This window comes from Pituophis catenifer, unplaced genomic scaffold, assembly GCF_029215685.1.
Source record: "Pituophis catenifer annectens isolate HBS135680 unplaced genomic scaffold, rPitCat1.0.hap2 SCAF_2, whole genome shotgun sequence".
Lineage (NCBI taxonomy): Eukaryota > Metazoa > Chordata > Lepidosauria > Squamata > Colubridae > Pituophis > Pituophis catenifer.
The window spans coordinates 157839446-157861943 of record NW_027256882.1 but is presented as its reverse complement, the minus strand read 5'-3'; the positions used below and the strand labels follow the sequence as shown (position 1 = coordinate 157861943).

General features: G+C 41.6%; 2 protein-coding genes across 2 annotated transcripts in view; one reads left to right on the top strand and one right to left on the bottom strand.

The window, feature by feature from the left end:
* Positions 1–1029: 1029 nt before the first annotated feature.
* SPMIP11 (sperm microtubule inner protein 11) lies at positions 1030–5412 on the top strand. Its single transcript, XM_070934895.1, has 4 exons — positions 1030–1114; positions 1837–1977; positions 2957–3101; positions 5329–5412. Exons 1-4 carry the CDS (start codon positions 1030–1032, stop codon positions 5375–5377), a joined length of 420 nt encoding a protein of 139 aa, XP_070790996.1. The 3' UTR covers positions 5378–5412.
* A 4326-nt stretch (positions 5413–9738) lies between these two features.
* The window catches only part of ADCY6 (adenylate cyclase 6), a 66771-nt gene continuing 54011 nt past the window's right edge, over positions 9739–22498 (bottom strand). Inside the window, exons 18-23 of the mRNA XM_070937863.1 lie at positions 22030–22056; positions 20583–20712; positions 17761–18024; positions 14147–14351; positions 13930–14054; positions 9739–12226 (exon numbers count right to left, since the gene is read on the bottom strand). Coding sequence (XP_070793964.1) covers positions 12101–12226; positions 13930–14054; positions 14147–14351; positions 17761–18024; positions 20583–20712; positions 22030–22056 — 877 coding nt within the window. The 3' untranslated portion in view covers positions 9739–12100. The remainder of the gene's footprint in view (positions 12227–13929; positions 14055–14146; positions 14352–17760; positions 18025–20582; positions 20713–22029; positions 22057–22498) is intronic.

Below are 22498 nucleotides of genomic sequence, written 5' to 3'. Positions count from 1 at the left end.
AATACAGTCAAATAAAGATTCCCTCAAGACAGACCATGAAACTGTAAGAAGTTAGCACCTATCCCTCTCCTAGAAGAATGAAATATTTTAGGAAATATTAAAAAAGGCAGAATATTATGTTTCCCTTGATGAGAAATGGAGAAACATGTTTTAAAGACAAAGCAGGTTCCTGCCTCCCCCCCACCTTTGTCAATGGGCCATTAAGGCCTCAGCCAAGCTCACTCATCCCCCCACCCACCTTTGTCAATGGACCATCATCTGCAACACAATAGGACCCATCTAGCAACAGAAACTCGCCACATGGCACCTGGGAAGATTACATCAGCCAGCAAGGCTAGCTAAGACCTCCACCCCCTGGGAGCCTGATAACCAATCAGGATACTCTTCCTGTGCCTCAGGAAGTTCAAAGCTCAGAGAGGGCATAAAACCAAGGCATGCTCAGCATCTCAGCCCTATTCTGTTCAGGTACTCAAACCATGTGATCCTGTCCATCATTAAACCATCTTTCCAAGCAGTCTCCATGTTTCAGTGTCTTTTTCCCCACTTGGAGCTGAATCCAGATGGATATTTTTTCCAACAAAATATTATGAAACTAGTTGCTACTGTCTTTTTCCAGGATGCTTAATCTTGCCTGCATGGTTAGAATTTCCTGCTAATCTTTCTTCCGGTACCTGACCAGGTCCAACCTTGCTTAACTTTCTGGGGTCAGCCAAGAGGTTGGCTAGGTGCAAAACAAATGTGATCAACCTTAAGTCAGCTGGGAGCATTTTTGTTCATCCTTTGATGTTGTATGCAAATAAGTGCAAGTTGATGACACAACAATGGGGAATGGGGTTCCAAAATAAAGAATTTCTTCAGTTATACCAAATTATATTGCCTTAAGACATCACAAACTGCTTTCTTAGGTAATGTACTAAGTTCCTCAGTATATCACCATGGTAACAAAGCAAACAGGCTTCAGAAACCAGGAAACGGAATATTGCAGTTGGATACGGTTTAACCTAAGTACTAAAAGATAAAGCTCAGGTAATGGCTTTCTTTGGAATAACTTTTCTAGGTCTTCAGGAACCCTTTCGTGATAAAAAACTATCAATACCAAAATATGAAGTGCCAGGTAAGGATATTATCTAAATAAAGTTAGTTTGCTTTTTTCTTTCTTGGGGTTTATTAAGAGCTATTTCCTGCATGTATATCTAGGCACATTTCAAAAATCTAAAGCAATGTAACCATCATTTACAAAATCATTACATTCCAATCAGACAATGTATCATCAATTCCCAGAACCATAACAAATCACAATTGCTATGAAATACTCACCAACATAAACAATTTGGAGCATAAGTACTGACTATTTGATAATTTGCATGTCTATTACATGTTTTAAAAGGCAGAATTTCAACAGAAAATATCAATCCAATTATATTGGTAAAATTGTTCCTAGGAATAACAATTTTGAAATTCTAGTATTTAATAAATGTACATATACATGCACATTTATACATACACTGGTGGCACTGAACTATTTTTAGTGAATGAAAAAGTGAATGAGTTTCATTCTTCAACAGATTTCAGTTTTTCATTGTGAATATGTTGCTATCCCTACTAACTATAGCTACCTTCCACATTTGGATTTGTGCAAAAATCAAGAAGATATATAAATGATCTCAGAAAAAGTTGTGAAATTTTAGATTACAAGCCTGCCAGACAAGAAATGGAATTATATACTGCAACTTCAACACTGTTGAAGTAGTAAAAAAAATATTTATGCAACTTGCTCTGAATTTTGTCTGGGAATTGCTTTCTTCTAGAGTGACATTTTTTTCTGTTCATCTCCAGTGGGAACAATCCCTCCCAAATTGGAACTTTTCTACCCAAAGCTCCCACCCATAGGACAATTTGGATATGGTGACGACACTGAATACCAGGGCAGCCATGAGAAATATCAAGAGGCTATCAGACAGAAGCGGCTCAAGAAATGTAGGTGAAGAAGCACCAAGAGTCAGGTTTAAATCAAAGTTTCAGTAAATGCAGAAATACTCACAGAAGGAACAGAACCTATGATTCACTAGAAGTTTAATTTGTGATCATGCAGCATATTGGTCATGGGTAAAAGAACCACATAATACCTGGAAGGCCGCTGGGTCCCTGTTCCCCCAAGGGAATACATTGCACAATTTACAATATAGTACTTCCAAGTCTTTTGAGTTAAGAGCAACAGCATGGATAGAGAGCACAGTTCAAGAGCATGCTAGGAGACAATGTGGACTGAGCCAGAAGAAAACCTGGTGGTCCCTGGGTTTCCTGCAGTAGATGAGAACAAGTCCCAACAGTCCCATCTTGTAGCTTCTGTATTCATTGCCAGCTATTTGGGTAGTATGGAAAAGAAGCAAAAACCTTCACATTGACGTTAGTTTCCAATTAATTGATGATCAAATAATTAATTTAGCAATCAGCTGCAATGGCCTTTAAATAAGTCTCCTTTGACTTGAGCTCAATTCCTGGTGACTTCATGACATATTCATGAAGTTCTGACAGAGGAATGAAAATTGTTTACCATTGTCTTCCTCCATACCTCTCCTATTTTCTGGTAGTTTCCTATCCAAATACTAATCAGGCCTAACTATTCTTAGATTCCAGACCAGAAAAGGTCAGCCAGGTGGTTCCATCTTTTAAAGCTACCTATAGATACTAGGTTGAATATTAAGCCTTAGCCAACAGTTTGAAATAAATGAAACCATTACATTAAGTACTAGGAAAGTATTAACAACTCCAGGCTAAGTTTAGCAAGTCTGGCAACATACAGGAAAGAATAGCCATTGGGCTTCCAGGGAATAAAGTAGTTAAATAAGAAACAGTAAGAGGGAGAGGCTTGGTTAAAGGCAGTTTTGTTTAGAGATCCTACCTTGCCCTGTTTAGGCCTTTTCCAAACAATCAGAAGGCTTAATCTCTTTTCTAGACCCCAATCAAGAATACAGGGTACCACTAACTTGTGCACAAGATATTGGTTGGTGGCAGCCTAAGAATCTATCAATCAAGCCAGAAGATACATTACCTTGGATAAAGGTGCCAAGGCATCCACTGCTGCGGAGCTCCATGACCAAGTAAGCATCCAGTGAGCAGCAAAGAATTAGTTCTTCCATCTATCCAGGGGTGTCAAACTTACAGCCCACAGGCCGGATGCGTTACACACTGGCCATGCCCACCCCCGGTTTAGCGAAGGGGGAAAAAGTCATGATACATCATGTGACGCCACGAGTTTGACACCTCTGAGCTAGTCTAAAATGGATGATCTAACTTCCTTTATCTGAAACTATCAGTATGTGACTTAAAATTGCTCTCAGGTGTAGAAACTTCACATTTTTAAGAGAAATCTAGTTACGAGTCAGGGCCACGGTGCTGGTAAGCTTAAATTCATAAGTTTACTAATTTCATCAGTGAGCAGACCTGGCAGAGTGGAATGGGGGAGGGGGGAGGAAGATAAGCAAGGGCGATGCTGCAGCATCCTTATAGTCAGTTGTAAGGATGAATGACTACCGGGGTGCTGTAGCATCTGTAACTTCAAAAAGGAGTCATAAATAGGTTCTTGGGGCAGGGTGTGGTGGTGGTGGTCTAACATAACTTCAAATGGTCACTAAGCAAGGACTACCTGCACAGTTACAGAACAAACTTAAATTATAGACTAAAATAATTACACCAAAACATGGATTCTGGATGTGCAATTACCCTAATCTTTCATAAGAAACTGAGAAGACCCAAAGTATTGGATGGGAACTTTATCCCCAAATTAAGGGCTTCCTGTGTTTTGCAGGAAAGGTGAGAGAATAACGCTGCATTCATTCTTTTAAAAGGAAACTAGATTTCTAGCAGAGCTAGGACTCTCACAAAACCAACATTGTTTATGTATGTATTTAAAACTAGTTTAAAATTTACGTGCGTATTTGTACTTTGATAAACAAAGAGCAATACTGATTAAAATGTATTATATTTTGCTATTGCCTAAGGCTAATTTGGATAACACCTCAGCTCCTGCTATCTTAAACCTACATTCTCACAACCTGCTTAATCTGATTACTTAACTAGCCCATTTTCCAGGTTTAGATAAGACACTTTAACAATAAAGTGGTTTTGGCAAGTTGCCAAAAAAAACCCCATCAACCCCAGTAAAGGCCAAAATTGACCACATTTAGCTTAATATACTGTATCGTACAATCAATTCATTAGATCTAGCATTCTAACTCGCGTTGTAGGAACACAGCCTATGAGGAAAAATGCATACAGGACAGCATTTTTCCTGGATTGTAGCCAGGGGTTGTATATGTCTGAATTCGAGGGACGGAGATGGGAGGGAAGAAACATGTCACATCAGCTATTCCGAACCCCTATAAATAAGCCCGATTCTTCTCACAACCAAGAAATATCAAACTTAATCCTTCTCGTCAGCAGCCCAAACCAGCAACAATTCTTGTTTTGTTTAAACCGGACCGTCCAAAAAAAAAGCGGTCACTGGATGCACCTGCGCGGAAGGACCGCCAGGGGGCATAATAAAGCGTACCCGTATAGTTTGCCAATCTGATTTCCCATCAGGATATTCTCGTGCGCGTGTGTACGTAGACATACACGTGCACTTTTGATCATGCTACGGTGAGATGGAGGCTCTTTGCCAAAATGGGGGTTTGGGGGGGGAGAGACATTGTTTCTGAGACCCCATGACTCCCATCTCATCAGCTGTCCATGCAAGGTATCTTAAAAGGGTAAAATATCTTATTCCGGAGAGGAAGCGAAATGCGGTCCACTATGTCTTACCGTAGCAAATGAACGAGCAGCTGCTGGCACCGAGCTTTAAAAAGCCTCGATCCGACCCCATCGGCTCAGCGAGTCGGAGTGAGCCGAGTCAGGGCAGCGGCGGGGATACTGTAGGGTTAAGGGATCACATGACACCCGGGAGCCCTTAAAGAGGCATCGCGCCTGCGGGGAAGCTCTTCGTCCTTCGCTGGACTGAGCACGGCGAGGTCGGCGTTTCGGGGTTTTAAGACGTGGGTCACTCAGTCAAGAGCAAACTGTGTGAAATCAACTTGTCCTCCTTTGGATGGGATTGACTGGCGGGGTACACAGTCTTTCTTCTGATTAGCCCAAATATGATTTTCATTGCTCGGTTCTTAGATTAAAAAAAAAAAAAAAGTACAAAAGGTATCCTGCAGAGCAAATTCTCTTTGCGCTGTTACATTTCGTTCTGTTAAACAGAGGTGTAGTGCACTTTAATGGTTCTAGAGACTAAGAAGAGGAAAGGGGAATTAACAATTCCATTTTATTTTATTTTTTTGCTTGTAGGTTTATAGACCACATGGCAGTCACTGATCCTCTCTTCAGCCTGTTCTGAGTGCAGCCTAAGAAGCAAGAGAGCCCCTTGACCGGGATTAATATGTGGAATTAACGAGTTTGTTCTCTCTCTCTCTCTCCTGTGAGAGGCGGAGACCTTTTTTTGGTGTTTCAATAAATCCAGAGCAGAACACAATTCAGCCTCCATCCAGAAGGAGGGTTGTTTTTCTTGCATTAGAAAAACATTTTTATTTACACAGTAGCATGTCACTCATTACACCAACGGTCCTTATTTACTTATTATTTATAATTACGCCCCCATTGTGGTCTGATGATTCTCAGTGGTTTGCAGTCCATACAGTGAAATAATCCTTAAATATCCATGGCAGGGTTAAAACATTTTTTTAATGTATTTATTTAATTTATTTATATTTTATATCAAATTTATATACTGCCCTTCTCCCTGAGGACTCAGGGCGGTATACAACCAAATAAAAACATAAACTACAAACATTAAAATGCTATTAAAAAGATATATATAAATTTGGCCCCGTAATTAAAAAACAATGACAAACCAGTTAAAAACATTTAAAAGTTAAGCCAGCCAGGCTTGCTGAAAAAAGAAAGTTTTAAGGGCACGGCGGAAGGCACCAAGAATTTTAATAGAAAAACAAAATGGTATAGGAGAAGATGGCACAATGCCATCTTCACCCCCCCCCCATTGAGCCCCAGTGGTGCAGTGGTTAGAGTGCAGGTACTGGTACTGCAGGCTACTTCTGACTGCTGTCTGCCTCCAATTTGGCAGTTCAAATCTCACCAGGCTCAAGGTTGACTCAGCCCTCCATCCTTCTGAGCTGGGTAAAATGAGGACCCAAATTGTTGGGGGAAATATGCTGACTTTGTAAACAGTTTAGAGAGGGCTGTAAAGCACTGTAAAGCAGTATATAAGTCTAAGTGCTATTGCTATCTTAAGGTAGGAATGTGGATGTGAAGTTTAAAGTTTCAAAAAAGATCACACCATTCTCTCTGCTTTGCATATTTCTGGTTTACTCTGTTGAGCCAACCTGCTGATAGCCAGATACTCGCTTCCCCATGACTACTAAGTCCATGTGGTATTAACAAGAAAAGTAAACCTGGATGTAAAATCAGTTTACAAGGAAACCATCTTTAGATAGTCAAATTGCAGGCTTGCATTGTGCCCTTGCCCTCAAATGGCTGTGTTTGCACATTGTTCTGCTTGTCAATGGTTAAAAGTCCTTAACTTCAGCTCAGAAGCCCTAACCTGCACCATTGCCTTAAAAAAAGGTAAAAACTCTTACCTGGCAAAATAGAGGTACTAGGTAGGTCTTATATTCATTGTATTTTAATGAGCAGGTAACCATGCTCAAAATTATCAATTCTCACCATAGCCAATAATATCACCCAATCCCAAATACACATTTGAATCAAGCTCAGTTCCTGATGACTTCAATGACTCATCCATTTAATTGTTTTGGCAACAATATAGATATTATTTGCCCCACCTTCTTTTGGATTATTTTCCCAATCAAACCAACAGCCATATTTTGGTAATCTCCCTTTCAAGGTCTACAGAGCTAACTCCACAAGTAATTTTTCCAAGATCATCTAAGGCTGAATAGATCAGGGCTTTTCAAACAGTGTTCTATAAAAACCTGATAGGATTTCGATAAGAAATTAAAGGGAGTGAGTGGAAATTCACTTGAATACAACCAAGTTTCTATCACTACAAGTTTGCTTCTTGATTAGTGGTTCCAGGATTTATTTATATTTTAATTAACAGGTTTTGCACCCTGAAAAAGTTTAACATCCACCACCCAGATTGGATATTGCTACTTAGGCACAGAAAGTACTAATGTGCTAATGACTTTTCATGTTGTTTTCAATGAAAACAAAGTACAATTTAGTTTCAGACATTAAAGGGCAAAGGTTAAGTTACAGAATGTGGGATAGGGAATTGAAAGATTTTAAAATACAAGCAACATTCCCAAGGATGGGTCTTACTGAATTTCCATTATAGAAAATGTTAAAAACTAACATCAGTTTGCTATCACAATTCTGCACCTTTGTTGCCAGCAAGTCTTCAATACAGCAATATGTATTCACTCATCTCAGCTTCAAAACTAGGCTAAAGACAGGATATTGTAGAATTTCTCTTTTTTATTTACTGTATTTTTCTGTTATTTGCCTATCAGAGTATAGGCTGTACAATCACTAACTCATACATTAGGATTAGTGAAGAGGACATGAGGAAAAGATATTCACCAAGCAGGAGTTAGAATTTGGATATGAAGAGCCGGAGGTTGTCTGTAGTGATTTGAGGCTTCCAACCTCTCACCCTATGGATTCAGACAAGCTGCTAGCTTGTTACATAAATATTAAATATAGATATTACATTTGTCCTATATTTTGGAGTTCTTTCAATTGTCTAAGAGTGGAGTAGCTACCTCTCTCCTTGAAGAATGAAATATTTTGAGATATATTTTAAAAAGGCAGGATAAAATATTTCCCCTAAAAGAGAAATAAAAATCTTAAGGGAGACAAAAACTCAGTGCCTCAGCTTCCTGCCACCGAGCTGAGGCCAACTTTTAGAAATGCAGAATTTGGTAATCCATTACACCTGCAGCAAGGTCTAAACAAAGGTAGGGTAAGCTCTCAGCCACTATAGCAATTGCCCAACCAGCCCCTTCATTACTTCAGCCAAATTCCAACCAAGTTTAGCTCGGGCAAACTCCTAGGATTTGTACATGGCCCCATGGGAGTCTGACAACAGCCCAAGAGAAGGTATAAAAACCCTTTACTCCATCGCCATGTAGTGAGCTGCCCAGGACCTCAAACCCATGTGGTTCTGCTTTATCATGAACCATCTTTCCAAGATGGATATTTCTGCCAACATCATTTTAAAATATTAATCTTCACAAGCTAATGTTTTCTCCAAAGATGAGTCTATAATATATAGAATCCTGAGTCTTCACAACCACCAGATGGATTGACCGGATTATTGTCAACATGCTGATCATACTTGATAGGAAAAGCTCTCAAAACCGGGGATGGAGGTGCAGACAGGAGTTACTCCATCTATCCATCAATCTCTTTCTTCCTAAGGAAATAATGTGTACACATCCTCTAAATGTCAAGTGGGTGGGATGTTAGTTCGCCTCCTTGTGGTGCACCCTGGATAGCATAGTAGTATGAACCAAATGACTAGCAACAAGTGGCAGCCAGACTACACTGAAGAATTGGCAGTTAATGACAGTTGGCAGCCGGACATCTTTGTAGAACTCCTGGCTCTCTACGGATAAACAACTATAAGTCCATGTATTTGCCATACGCTAAATAAAATAAATATCAAGTTTCCTTAAATTATGACAAATTACCCAGTAATGTTGTCCAGAACGGCTATATTTTTAAGGCTGAGAGAGGGTCTGCTTAAGATCCCATCACCATGTGAGATGAAGCAACATTGTTCGGGAGGCAGAGCTTGGGTCTGGCCTTTGCATAAGGGAAGCTAGGAATATTGGCTCCACCAAGACTAAGTAGGCAATCTGCTCAAAATGGCCTCTTTTAACCAGGCTTTCAAAACTTGAAAACCTATGAGCAATGAAAGGTTGCCATCCTCTTCATTTGAAATTGTTTCTATCATTTTGCACAGTTGGACTGAGATTGCATTTCAATTTTGGGAACCACCCAATCACGGGATTGCAGTGGCATATAAAAATATTAAAACAAAACAATGAGTTTGTTAAACTTTACCCAACCTGCTATGTCCTTCAGCTATTAACACCCACAGAACGGCAGCCACCAAGTATCTTCAGAGCATTACAGGTAGTCCTTGACTTATGACAATTAAGCCAGTTGCTAAGTGAGTTTCACCTTCTTTTATGACTTTACCACGGTTAGGTGAATTACTGCAGTGCTTAATAGTAACATGGTTAAGGATACTGTAACTGTTATAAACATGAGCCAGTTGCCAAACATCTGAATTTTGATCTAGTGACCATGGGGATGTTGCACCGGTTGTGTGAAAAATGGTGATCACTTTTTTTAGTGATATAACTTGTCATTAAACAAATGGTTGTAAGTTGAGGACCATCTGTATTTAGTAAGAAGCCGACCTTGCAACTTAGGGCTTCTTAATTGTATGACAAAACCAATAACCGTATGCAATGATGCCAGTCCAATGAAATCATACAATGCTTAACGCTGCCGTCTCCCTGCTCATAATTTCATTCTTGGGCACGTGTATATTGTGTGTGCGCGTAGGACAGAGGGAAGCAGAGATGATGGATAAGTAGACACACTGAAATGCACTAGACAGAATAAAAATGAAACAGCATAATAGAAAGTGATCTTTAATATATAATTTATATATATATATAATATATATATATATATATACACACAAACAAAAAAAGTACCAAATAAGTGCCATAATCACCTACTCCACTTATTTTTCTCTCCTTGGAACAAGGTTGAGCCATTTTAGCATCAGCTTTAAATGGAGTACGGAGACATGGGCATGATGCTTTTGTCACACCATTCACTTTTCTCCTCCTGCAGAGCCGGTCATCAAGATGGGCACTAATAACACAGAGACTATGTTGAGAGGCGATTGCCTTCCATTAAAAAAAAAAAAATTCTTTAAAAAATTTGAAGCAATTAAAGAGATTAAACCAGCAATTTAAAATGGTCACCATCTCTCCAGCTTGCTTTAAAAAAAAAAAAAAACACCTTCATATCAATTTTTTTTTTTTTGCCCTCAGCTGCTTTAAGAGAAACAGAAATATTACATTATCTTATACCACTCCATTGCTTGGATTTCCTCCTATTACCTGCCACTTATGATAAACGAATTGACACCCCATCAACTCACCCTTGGTTCAAAAGTGTAGGCATTGATGCGGGGGGGAGGGGCAGATAGGGAGAGAGGCTGCAATGTGCCAATTGTAGACTCAGCAGAGACAAAATCAAAGCTACATCAGCAGAGCCCATCTGTAAAAAAATGCTACAGCCAGTAAAATCCAGAGCTGTTATGAGAGAGAGTTCCTTCGGGCAGGATCAAAAGAAAAGATACCGTATCTCTTCAGGGGGAAAAAAGAAAGTTGCAGGCACCATGGAGATTACAATCATACCCTCTCCATAAAGGAGAAAACAAAGGCAAAAAAAATAAAGCCACAGAACTGAAGCAGGCTTCGTGTCTTCATCATCCGGCAAGTCTCCTTCCCACTATCGGAGTTAATTCAGTAATCAGTAGAAGAAATAGTTTCAGAATTGAGATTCATGCAGTACCAAGTCCCACTAAGTGCAGAATTTCCATCGCTGGATGGAACCCTTTTTATTGTGTGCGCTTGCCCTTCCCCAAACAGTACAAACATATTTTTTTTAAATTTATTTTTACTGCAATACTCAAGCTTAGTTTCTCCAATCTTCAAGCAATCTTTGGACAGAGAAAACCTCAGGGCTCACCCACATCTGCAGCACCAAATTCTCCCCAAGTTACACTAGCATGTAACACTGGCTCTTGTTGCTGATTTGTAACCCCTTTCCTCTTCCCTCCTCCTCTCTTCCAAGGTCAGGGGGGACCCAATTCAAAGTTCATGACACCTCAATCCTGGACTGCTCAATGCAAACATTGCAATTCCCTCCCCCAACCTAAACAGCCTATAAAAAGAATGTCAGGAAGACCTTTGGATAGGGGACTTTGAAGAAAATTGTAGGTGGATGGGAAACAGCTATAATGAAAGCCCCACACGGAAGAAACAGGTTTTGTCCTCCTCATTTAGGACCTAAAAATTGCCATTTCTTTTCTCTTGGGAACTTCCTGCAGAAAGTGAAAGAGGTAAGCCTATCAAACCATTACCTCCAGTCATAGGTCAATCTCCTCCTTTTGCTCTTCCAGAAAGTAGGATTATGTCTTTTCTCTGCCTATTTTGGAAAGGCAGGGCAGACGGAGAGAACAAGCTGCATCACCCCACACCTTTTCTTTGGTATCAAAGCCAGAGTCCCGAGGTCTCTTTTCTGAAGCACCTCAAACCTCACCATTCTTTCCTCACAGCAGTTTGGCAAATAAGAACTGTACCCTCCCTTCCCCAAACTATCACCCTTTCCCAAGAAATACGCATTCCTGAACTTCACAGTGACAAATGTGTGTGCACGTGTGCAAAAAACAGACTAAGCAGGTGTTGCTGTGAGAGATGCGACGTTCTAATGCGATGTTCAATAGGCATTTTGAGGGCAAGCAGCTTTGATGAACTTCCCAAAGTTGTGGTAAAGTGCCACCGCAAGAGGAATACGGCCTCTTCTCAAGAGCATCCAAGTAACTCTGGGGAGAGGTGAGTGGGAGGAACAGCCCTCTTCAGAATTAAAGTGAAAATATCAGCTTTCTGGATCCAGAGATTTATAAATCGGTGTGACTTTTAACCACTGCTATAGCTTCCCCTCACCAGATTGTTTGGTCAATGCTAGGAGAGGAGTAAGTTGTACAAGAATGAGCTTGTTTTCCTGATCCCAAAGAAATGGGCCCAGCAGGTGGAGGGGCGCTCCAAATTAGGCTTTGCTCCCAATAAATAAAAAATACGTCTCTTAAGGGGCAGAGTGATCACACCCATCTTCTCTTTGTCAACACCGTCGAGGATGCCATGATAGAAATATAAGGACTCTCCTTTCTAGAAGTTTGGTTCTAAAATTCAGATCAAATAGAGAGAACCAATCAACCCCGTGCTGCTTAAGCCCAGCTTAAAAGTTTCCTTGGTTCCAAAGGTTCTTGCTAACTGGTAGGGCCTCCATTCAAAAAATAGGTAGTCATCTCGCCTTTGCCCTTGACTTTGATGACTCCACGGCACTCCAACTGATAACCTTTGGCAGCTAATACCTGATAGAGGTCAGTTGTCACCTAGGGGGGGAAAAAAAGCAGGGACAAAAATACTTATTAATCAGCTGAGTCCAAAGGTCTCCACATTTCTACCAAGTACTTCTCCATTACATAGACGTGAACTTAGAAATTCATTATCACAATATATAAACAAAGCCGCAAAATTCAAAGCACTTTCATCTGAATCAAATCTAAAACTATAGCAATAGCACTTCTATACCGCTTCACAGTGCTTCTAACAGCCCTCTCTAAACGGTTTACGGAGTCAGCCTATTGCCCCCAACAATCTGGGTCCTCATTTTACCCACCTCGGAAGGATGGAAGGCTGAGTCAACCTTGAGCCAGTCAGGATTGAACCCCTGGCAGTCAGCAGAATTAGCCTGCCATACTGTATTCTAACCACTGTGCCACCACAGCTCTTAAAACTATAAAACTACAGGTAATCCTTGACGTACAACAGTTCGTTTAGTGATCATTCAAAGTTACAACGGCATTCAAAAATGTGACTTACGACTTTCATAGTTACGACCTCTGCAGCAGCATCCTGGTCACATGATCAAAATTCAGATAGTTGGCAACTGGGTCATATTTATGACCATTGCTGTGTCCCAAGATCATGTGATCCCCTTTTGCAACCTTCTGACAAGCAAACTCAATGGAGAAGTCAGATTCACTGAACAACTGGGCTACTAGCTTATCAACTGCAGTAATTCACTTAACAACTTTGGCAAGAAAGGTCGTAAAATGGGGCAAAACTTACATTTCTCACTTAACAACAGAAATGTTGTGCTCAATTGTGGTGGTAAGTAGAGGAGGAGGATACCTATACCTATATACAGGAGGAGTACCTGTATATAGGTAGCTGTAGGGGTGAAATGCTCCTGGTTCGGACCGGATCGCCCAATCTGGTAGCGATAGGGGCAGGTGGTTCGGAGAACCGGTAGCAAAAATCCCTGCGTCCCCCCACCATGCCCAGCTGAGCCGCACGATCATCAGAGGCTTTTTTTTTTTACTTTTAAAAGCATTTTTTCTACAACCTCTTCCGACGAAAAAATGCTTTTAAATGTAAAAAAAAAAAAAGCCTCTGATGATCACGTGGCTCAGCTGGGATCATCAGAGGCTTTTCAAAGCATTTTTTTCTGCAACCTCTTGGCCGAAGAGGTGGTAAAAAAAATGCTTTGAAAAGTCTCTGACGATCCCAGCTGAGTTGCCTGATCGGCAGATGCTTTTCAAAGCATTAGAAAAAATGCTTTGAAAAGTTTAAAAAAAAAAAAAGTTGGCCACACCCACCCAGTCACATTACCCCCTCCCCCAAGCCATGCCCACAGAACCATTAGTAACAAATTTTACATTTCACCCCTGGGTAGCTGCATCCTGTCACTGCCTTTCTAAATTCAAGAGTATTTTCCTGGGACCGCACAGCTGTCATGTGAGTCCAGGAAAAAGTGTGGTTTCCTTAAGCAGCTGCTGATTCATATAGTAAGGGCCACACTTATTTTTACCTTCAAAGAAATTGCTGGGCCCGGCTAAAAGACCATTCTCTAAAATAATAAAAATCACTATGATTTTGCAAAATCCCAATTTTTTAAAAAATTAAAGGTACTTTGCAATTAGCGTGAGTTTGAATAATGCAATATTCAATTTAGTGGAAAAGTGTATTTTAATGTTAAGTACTGATCATTTTATTCATGATGGGAAAATGGACAGACCGTAACTGGCCTCACCTGAATGCGGTCAGGGACGCCAGTGCTGTCCATACGGCTGGAAACATTTACAGTGTTGCCCCAGATGTCATATTGTGGCTTTCGGGCTCCAATCACACCAGCCACTACTGGCCCAATGTTTAGTCCTAGAAGAGAGGAAAGAATCTCAAAGGTCAGAATGAAACACCAACTTCCAAGCCCTCTTTTCCCCCTTGCTACTTCCAAGACTTTAACTGACCAATTTTCATTTGGAAATTGTTGAAAGAGTGTTCGTTGATATATTTCATCTGCTCCATGAGTCTCATGGCATAGTCGGCCAGTGCAGTGATGTGAGAGCGCCCCTCTCGGTCATAGGTGCTATCATTTAGCCCCGATGCTGCCATGTAAGTACTTCCAATTGTCTTGATCTTCTCCAGCTGCCTGAATGGTTCATCACTGATGATCTACAGACAGGAGGAAGAATCATGCCATTTAATATTATAAAGAGCATTATTATATCACCGTTTAAAATATTCCCAGATAGGCAGAAACTTGGCCCTGCTCCCAAAATGGTTTCCGATGCTCTTGGTACAGGGTCAACAAGACAGGGCAAACTTCATAAATGCTATAAATGCGCTTCCTTCTCAGCCTTGGACACATTCGTTGTGTTGCTATGGGGAGGCACTGCTACAATCTATGGCTGGTGCCTGCAAGCAGCCTTCCCTTTTGAAACTCCTGGACTGTTAGACCTCCTTCAACTAGTGCATGATGCTGAAGGTTATCTGCCAATAATCTGGTCCCAAGTTGTTCGGGGCTAAAAACAAGACCTGAATGATCCTGTCTTGAAGCCGTGGTGGAGCAGTGGTTTGACTGCAGTATTGCAGGCTAATTCAGCTCACTGCCAGCAGTTCGATCCTGACCGGCTCAAGGTTGACTCAACCTTCCATCCTTCCAAAGTTGGTAAAATGAGGTCCCAGACTGTCGGGGGCAATATGCTTACTCTGTAAACTGCTTAGAGAATGCTGTAAAGCACTATACAGTGGTGGGATTCAGCCGGTTCTGTCCGGTTCGGGCGAAACAGTAGCACCAACTGCGGTAGGACCCGCCCACCTGCCCAGATGTAATGACGTCCTATTTAGCCACGTTTTGGAGGCCGTGCACATGCGTGGAAGGTGCACACATGAGCAAAGAGCATGCACGGAAGACCAAGCATGCGTGGAAGGTGACGCGTGCACTCACATTTGCAAACCAGAGGAGAAGGTAAGTAAACCCCCCTCTGATTATGAAGCAGTATATAAGTCTAAGTGCTAGTGCTAGTGCTGTCCCAATAGCTAAGAACAGAGTTCCCCAACCTTCCTGGGCTGGTGGCCTGGATGGAGCAGAGGGGGGAAAGAGAGGATCAGTGGTGAGTTCTGCCCAGGTCTGCTGAGCCGGTAGCGGTGACGATATGATGTCACCAAACTGGTTCTAGCCCCCCACCCCCCACGTTATTCTTACCTTTTATTTGGCCCCACCCCCAATCTATTGCTGCCTCCTGAGTCCCAGCTGATCGGCTAGAAGGAAAAAGCTGTTTAAACTCTTGCTGCGGGGCTTCAAAGGGCTGCCCTACAGCTGATCAGTGTTAAAAGGCAGTGTGGTGGTAGACTGGTGCCTCCAAAAACAAATAGGTAGACTGGTGCCTCCAAAAACAAATGAGTAGACCGGTGCCTCCAAAAACAAATGAGTAGACCGGTGCCTCCAAAAACAAATGAATAGACCGGTACAGCTCTGCAAACAGTTAAAAGCCTGGTAGACCAGTTCCTCTGCTAAATCCTAAAGAATTGTCACATGACATCAAGCCACGCCCACAAAATAAGCCACAGCCACAGAACCGGTAGTAAAAAAATTTAGAACCCACCCTTAGAGGGGATGGTTTTGTGGGAGGGGCAGGTGCACACACACAAGTACCCATTGCTCACACGAGTGGGGCCCCAAGAGCCCACGATGCTCGCATGAGTGGGGCTGTGCATGCACACCAATCGGCCACTCACATGGCCCAGTTGCGAGTAAACTACAGACCTGTAGTGGGCCTTGGCCCACAGGTTGGGGACCCCTTGCCTAGAACAACTGAAGAGAACATGTTGAAAAAAAGGCAAGTGCAGCCACTGAACAGTCAGACTGAGAATTCTGATGGAACTACCTGGGTTGCAAAAATCCAAAGGTCAGCAAGGAACACAGGTAGGCCTCGACTTACGACTATTTGTTTGGTGTCCATTCAAAGGTATGATGGCAGTGAAAACCGTGACATATCACGGATCCTCACACTTAGGACCATCTCAGAGAGAAACACACACACACACACACACACACACAATCCTTCATCAAGATGAATTGTTGTCACTTTTAATAAAATCTGTGGCAATGCAGAGCACATTCTGCCACAGAGAGATCTCCAGCACACCCATGCAAGTAAGAGATCACTCTTTTTTAGAAACAAAACTTCTTGATCCTTTATAATTTTCAGGCAGAAAAGCATCACATTTTTTTTTCTCTGTTTGCAACTTTGAAGATTCATATCCATATTCAGACAGCTAGCTTCTCTGCCCTTAACTAATGTTTTTTCTATCAGTCAAGGTTGCCTAGATTCACCTGACAACTGAAGGCTGTTCGCTGGGCCAACTAGGTTTACATCTTTTCCGACATGTAGTGGCCACTGAATGTTGGCTACCAGATCACTTCAAGCAACTTACGATTCATTCTGTAGTTAAAAGTGAGTGAAGAAAAAGTATACTAAGGAATATAATTGTAGGATTTGTAGAGTCTGCTAAGTCACGGTTTGTTTAACCATGGCTCAGTCTAGAGGTGGGAACGCCTGAAAAAAAAAATTGGAAAAATTGGGGGGGGAAATCAGGGGAGTTTTTTTGGTTTGGTTTTTTTTCCCATGGCTTTGGGGAAAAAAACCCCTTCAGTCCAATTGGCTGAGTCTATAAACAATGCTTGACAAACCACAACATCCGAGTCCACACAATACCCAAACCAAAACATCTTGGCTTAATGTGATGTGTGAAGCTAGTCACTGTTGGATCCACCAGCATTCACTTTGCAGGTGTCTGCTGCTGTAAATAGAGGGAAATGACCCATAACATGTTATAGCATGATATTTCTATTTTCCTTTCAAGGCTCTCCAGATAGCAATAGCAATAGCACTTAGAATTATATACCGCTTCATAATGCTCTACAGCCCTCTCTAAGCGATTTACAGAATCAGCATATTGCCCCCAATCTGGGTCCTCATTTTACCCACCTCGGAAGGAAGGAAGGAAGGCTGAGTCAACCTTGAGCCTGGTGAGATTCGATCTGCCAAATTGCAGGCAGTCAGCAGAAATAGCCTGCACGACTGCACTCTAACCACTGCGCCACCGTGACTCAGATGTTATTGGACTGCAATTCTACAATCCAGGGGTGGGTTCTACTTACCTTTACTACCGGTTTGCAACGGGATCGCACGTGCGCGCACCTTGCTTCTGCGCATGTGCAGATCGCCGATGACGACATCCAGGGCAGTGGGCAGGGCCTCCTGCAGCCCACCACTGCTACAATCCCTCTCTTCAACTATTGCCATACCGCTTAGAGCTAATGGGAGTTGTAGTCCAGCAATGCCTGGAATGCCATGTCATGCCACCTCCTGAAAAACTCAAGATTTCTCACCCCACTGAGTTTTAGTGCCTTCCATTTTCCACTCTTCTAAAACAGGGGTCTCCAACCTTGGCAACTTTAAGACTTGTGGACTTCAACTCCCAGAGTTCCTCAGCCAGCTTTGCTCTGGGAGTTGAAGTCCACAAGTCTTAAAGTTGCCAAGGTTGGAGACCACTGTTCTAAAAAACACACACTCACCTCGTCAAAGTCAGCAATGATCTCGTTGAGCAGCCGAAGGCATTCAACACCCTCATTGTTGGCTTCCAGCTCCACGTAGAACTCGGAGAAGTTGCTGATCGAGGCAAACATGACAGCTACACACTCGCAGGATTGGTGGTACAGCTCATCATTGAGGCGTTCCCGTGCCAGAAAGTGAGCTGCCACATCTTTGGGCAAGATGTTGTGTAACAGCCGACGATTATAAGCCTGCAGCTCTTCCATCTCTTCCTTCTCACCTGTAGCCTGGAGAGAAATCAGGTCATCACTTATGCAGGTGTTAAACAGAAGACAAATCTTAACGTAAGAATAGATCATCTCGGGGTGACTTACAATGGATCAACAAGAGTCCTTGATTCTAGTAGTCACAAAAGGCTAACTATCCTTTTGCAGAAATAAAATGCGTGGCTGGATAGGCTAAACTGGATTTTTGCACAGAAGGAGAGTTTGGTTCATTTTAATTTTAGTGTTCATTTTTAAAAAGTCTAAAGATACTATATGTACTCTGTCCATCCTGAGTTATACCAGCTTTGTAATTTATTCATGTTCGATACATTCAAGATTAATAGGAAGCTCAGTCCCCTTTTGCAGAAGCCTCAAAAGTTAACTCAAGAAGAAGCTGAATTCTGCACCATCTAAAAATTCTGTATGTTTAGCTTTTAAATGCGGCCGCGCGGGTGGTAATGGGAGCAATGTGGCGCTCTCATGTAACCCCCCTCCTGCGCGAGCTGCACTGGCTCCCAGTGATCTTCCGGGTGCGCTTCAAGGTTTTGGTTACTATCTTTAGAGCGCTCCATGGCTCAGGACCAGGGTACTTACGAGACCGCCTCCTGCCACCAATAGCCTCTCACCGACCAGTTCGCTCCCATAGAGAGGGACTCCTCAGGGTGCCGTCGGCCAAACAATGTCGACTGACGGCCCCCAGGGGGAGAGCCTTTTCTGTGGGGGCACCTACCATCTGGAACGGGCTTCCCCCAGAGTTACGAAACATCCAAGACTTACGCATATTCCGCCGAGCCCTGAAAACATTTCTGTTCCAACAAGCTGGTCTGGCCTAACTCTCCCTTTTTAATTGGCTTTTAAACTGTCTTTTAAATTGGGTTTTAAACCTCTTTAGATAAATTTGGATGTTTTTTAATCTTTGAGCCTAAATTACTTAATCTGTTTCTTAATAGTTTTTAACTTCTATATGTATTTGTATTTATTATGGCTGTTCACCGCCCTGAGTCCTTCGGGAGTAGGGCGGTATACAAATATGAAAAATAAATAAAATAAATAAATATGTATGTATGTTTACATATATCTGTATTGCGTCTGTTTCCTTGGAAATAACTTAAGTTAATAAGATAAATTGGTTTTTCTCAATCTGACAGTCTCTGTCACCTCCACATACCATAGTTATTGTCCATATTAGTTGAGGTCAATGAGAGTTGTAATATAGTATTTCACATATTCATTTTGTTCTGGAATATCCGTTCAATTTTTAATAGATGTTCATGATCTTTTGAATCACCAGTGATTTAGAAATTAATATGGGAACATATTATTATGTACTTTGTGTACTCTTGGAATCACAAAAAATTGACAAAAAAAAATTAGGACATTTTTCTTTCAATTATACAGGTAATCCTCGACTTACAACCACAATTTTGACCAGAATTTCCATTGCTAAAGAAGTGTAAAATTGTGCCGAATTTTACAACCTGTTGTGCCACAGTTGTTAAGCAAGTAGCTGAGGTTAACTGAATGTCGTTGTTAAGTGAATCTGACATTTCCCATTGATTTTGTTGGAAGTTAGCTCGCAAGAACACAAATGGCAATCACATGACCCCGGGATACTGCAAGTGTCATAAATACATGTCAGTTGCCAAGCATCTTGAATTTGGATCACGTGATTGTGTGGATGCTGTGATGGGCATAAGTGTGAGGATCTGTTGTAAGTCACTTTTTTTTCAGTGCCGTTGGAACTTTGGACAATCACTAAATGAAGGGTTGTATTTCAACAACTACCTGTACTACGATCTGAAGAGGTTATCTCTGTATCCATAAGTCAACAAGAATTTTCCTGCCAGGAGTCTTGAAAAAATGTAGACTGCATTTATTATATATTTTAAACCTTCCATTAAGCAGATATCAACCAAACTCAACGTATGTTATTTTAGTTATACAATGAGAAAGGAATAATACATTTACAAGACTGGGTGCTACTTGAGGATGTAAAGCTTGTGTCTCACCATGCTTCAGTCAAATGTTTAAGAGCAAACCAGAATTTTCCAGAGATTTGATAGCTGGTATCTACAGAGTTGGATGTTGTACAACAGTGGTCTCCAACCTTTCCAGTTCTGTAGATTGGGGGGGGGGGCAATGGCAGAGGCGGTTATGCTGGTCGGGTGGGGGGAGGGGATAGTTCCATGTAAGCCCCCCCCCCACTTACACAAATGAAGTTTGACATGCTTTACTGTTTGCCCGCCACTTGTGCAGCTGGTTCCCAATGGGCCGTGGCCCAGTACCAGGCCATGGCCTGGGGTTTGGGTACCCTTGTTGCACAACTACATCATTAAAGAGCTTGTATGGCAAAGTATAGGCAAAAGGATCTGAGAAGATGGGATGGCAGCTGACCTTGCTCCCTGCCTACTGCTGATAAAAACTCTAAGGCTCTTTCCTGTCCAGACCCTGACAATGAGAAGAAGGAATGTTAAACAGTTGGACAAAAGATAAGAGCCAACCGCAAATCTGAGTATTCACCAATACTACAAACTCTCTCTTGCAACTTGTTTTCAGAATCTCTATTTTTCCTCCAATACCTGTTGTTTCCAGAGAAAATCAAGGCGCGCTGTTGATTCGACTTGCTGGGCATGAAGATAGAGGGCCAGAGCAAAAAGTAACAGGATAACAGGTGTCATGTACTGCAGAGGCACTTTCTTTGTTGAGGAACTATTAAATTAAATTGGGGGAGGCAGAAAAAAAAAGAGAGTAAAGAAAGAGCACAAAGTACTAACTTTTCAGTTCTCATGATCCTAACACCTCAGAGCTTTAATTCCATAATCTTTGCCATTCCAATTCAATCAGCCCCCCTAATTACGCTGTTGCCAATTGGCCTTAGATGCTATATTCTATCCCTTTCCAATCTGATGTAGTCCAGACTGGTTAGGAACTGGAAGACACAGAATTCCCAACCAGATCAAGTTTCAGTCCAAATCAATCTAGGAGGTAAACAGATGGGGAAAGGAGTTGTATGCAGAAAGACAGGAGGTGCCCTGAAAGAATTAATAAAAATAAACATAAAGCAATGTGAAAGATCTGCACTGGTTCTTAGTTGCTCATCAGGTACCATTTAAGGTGTTAGTAGCAACCTTTAAAGCCTTAAATGGCTTACAGCCCAGCTATCTAAGAGATTGCCTCTCCTATAGCCAATTTGTGTGGTTATTTAGTCATCAGGAGTGGCCATCTTGGAGACATCTACTTGTCAGAAGCTTCTCTTTCTATAAATTTGAGTTGTCTTTCTCCTGAATTGCTCCCAAGCCATGGATGGTTCTTCTTTGGGAACTGTGTTGGGTCCCCATCTTTCTCAGTGTCTAAAGAAACATTTTCCAGGGTTTAATTACCAAAAATGTAACACTGTCATTCTCAACTTTTTGTATCTTTTTTAGTCAGCCACCTTGAGAGCTCACTGAAGCAGAAAGGTAGGATACTGATCAACTACATCATCATCATCATCATGTTTTATTTTCTAATCCTTGTCTTGACCACAAAACCTCTGCCATATCTCTTTAATCATCATTCCTCACTTAAAATAATTCCAAAGTTAGTGCACAACTGCAGTTGTTTACTGTGGTCCCTTGATACAATTTGCTTGTCTTCCCTTCTGTTATATTAAGTCCTTCCGGGCACTCCGTTCATTTTAAATTTAGTTTTGCAAGATCCTCTGGATATGTACTTATCTTGTCCTTCTGCTACTTAAATAATATCATCAGTTTGGTCTTGTGGTAGAACAAACAAGACTCATGGAAACCCAAAACCAGGATGAACAAAAACAAGAGGAACAGGCAAAATGTCCCTAGCCGTCTGTTCAGTTCTAATGCTCAGGGGACTAATGCTTTTTTTGTCCTAACAGCATTACTTTCCAAACACGCTTCACAAAACTTTGGTGATACTTTCACTAGTTTCTGAAACTAGTGTCTCCTTGCCATCAATCCTCCCTCCTCTCACACACACACACACACATTTAGTCCACACCCAATTCCTACTCACCAGGGCTGAGTCTCATTGAAGGCTGGCCTGTTTTGGAAAAAAGAAAAGACATTTTTAGACATAGTCCTTAATGAAGTCTGAATTATTCTGGTCTCTTTTCTTTTCTTTGTTTGATACAGGCGTCTCCAAACTTGGCAACTTTAAGATCTGTGGACTTCAACTCCCAGAATTCTCCAGCCGGCCATGCTTGAAGTTGAAGTCCGTAAGCCTTAAAGTTGCCGAGTTTGGAGACCCCCCCGATTTAATAAATACTTTCAGATAAGAGATTATATTTTAATTACAAGATTTTGAAGGTTCACTGAGAACAAGGCTCAGAAGAACCAGCTTAAGTCAACTTCTGACTTAATTCCAAGACAGGCTTCACTTTTTCACACTTTATAGTCTTCCACAAGTCCACTGTTCTTTTTCTTCGGCAGCCAGAAACATTTCCTGGATTTGACATGTTAGTTTTCCCTCCCTTCACAACCTC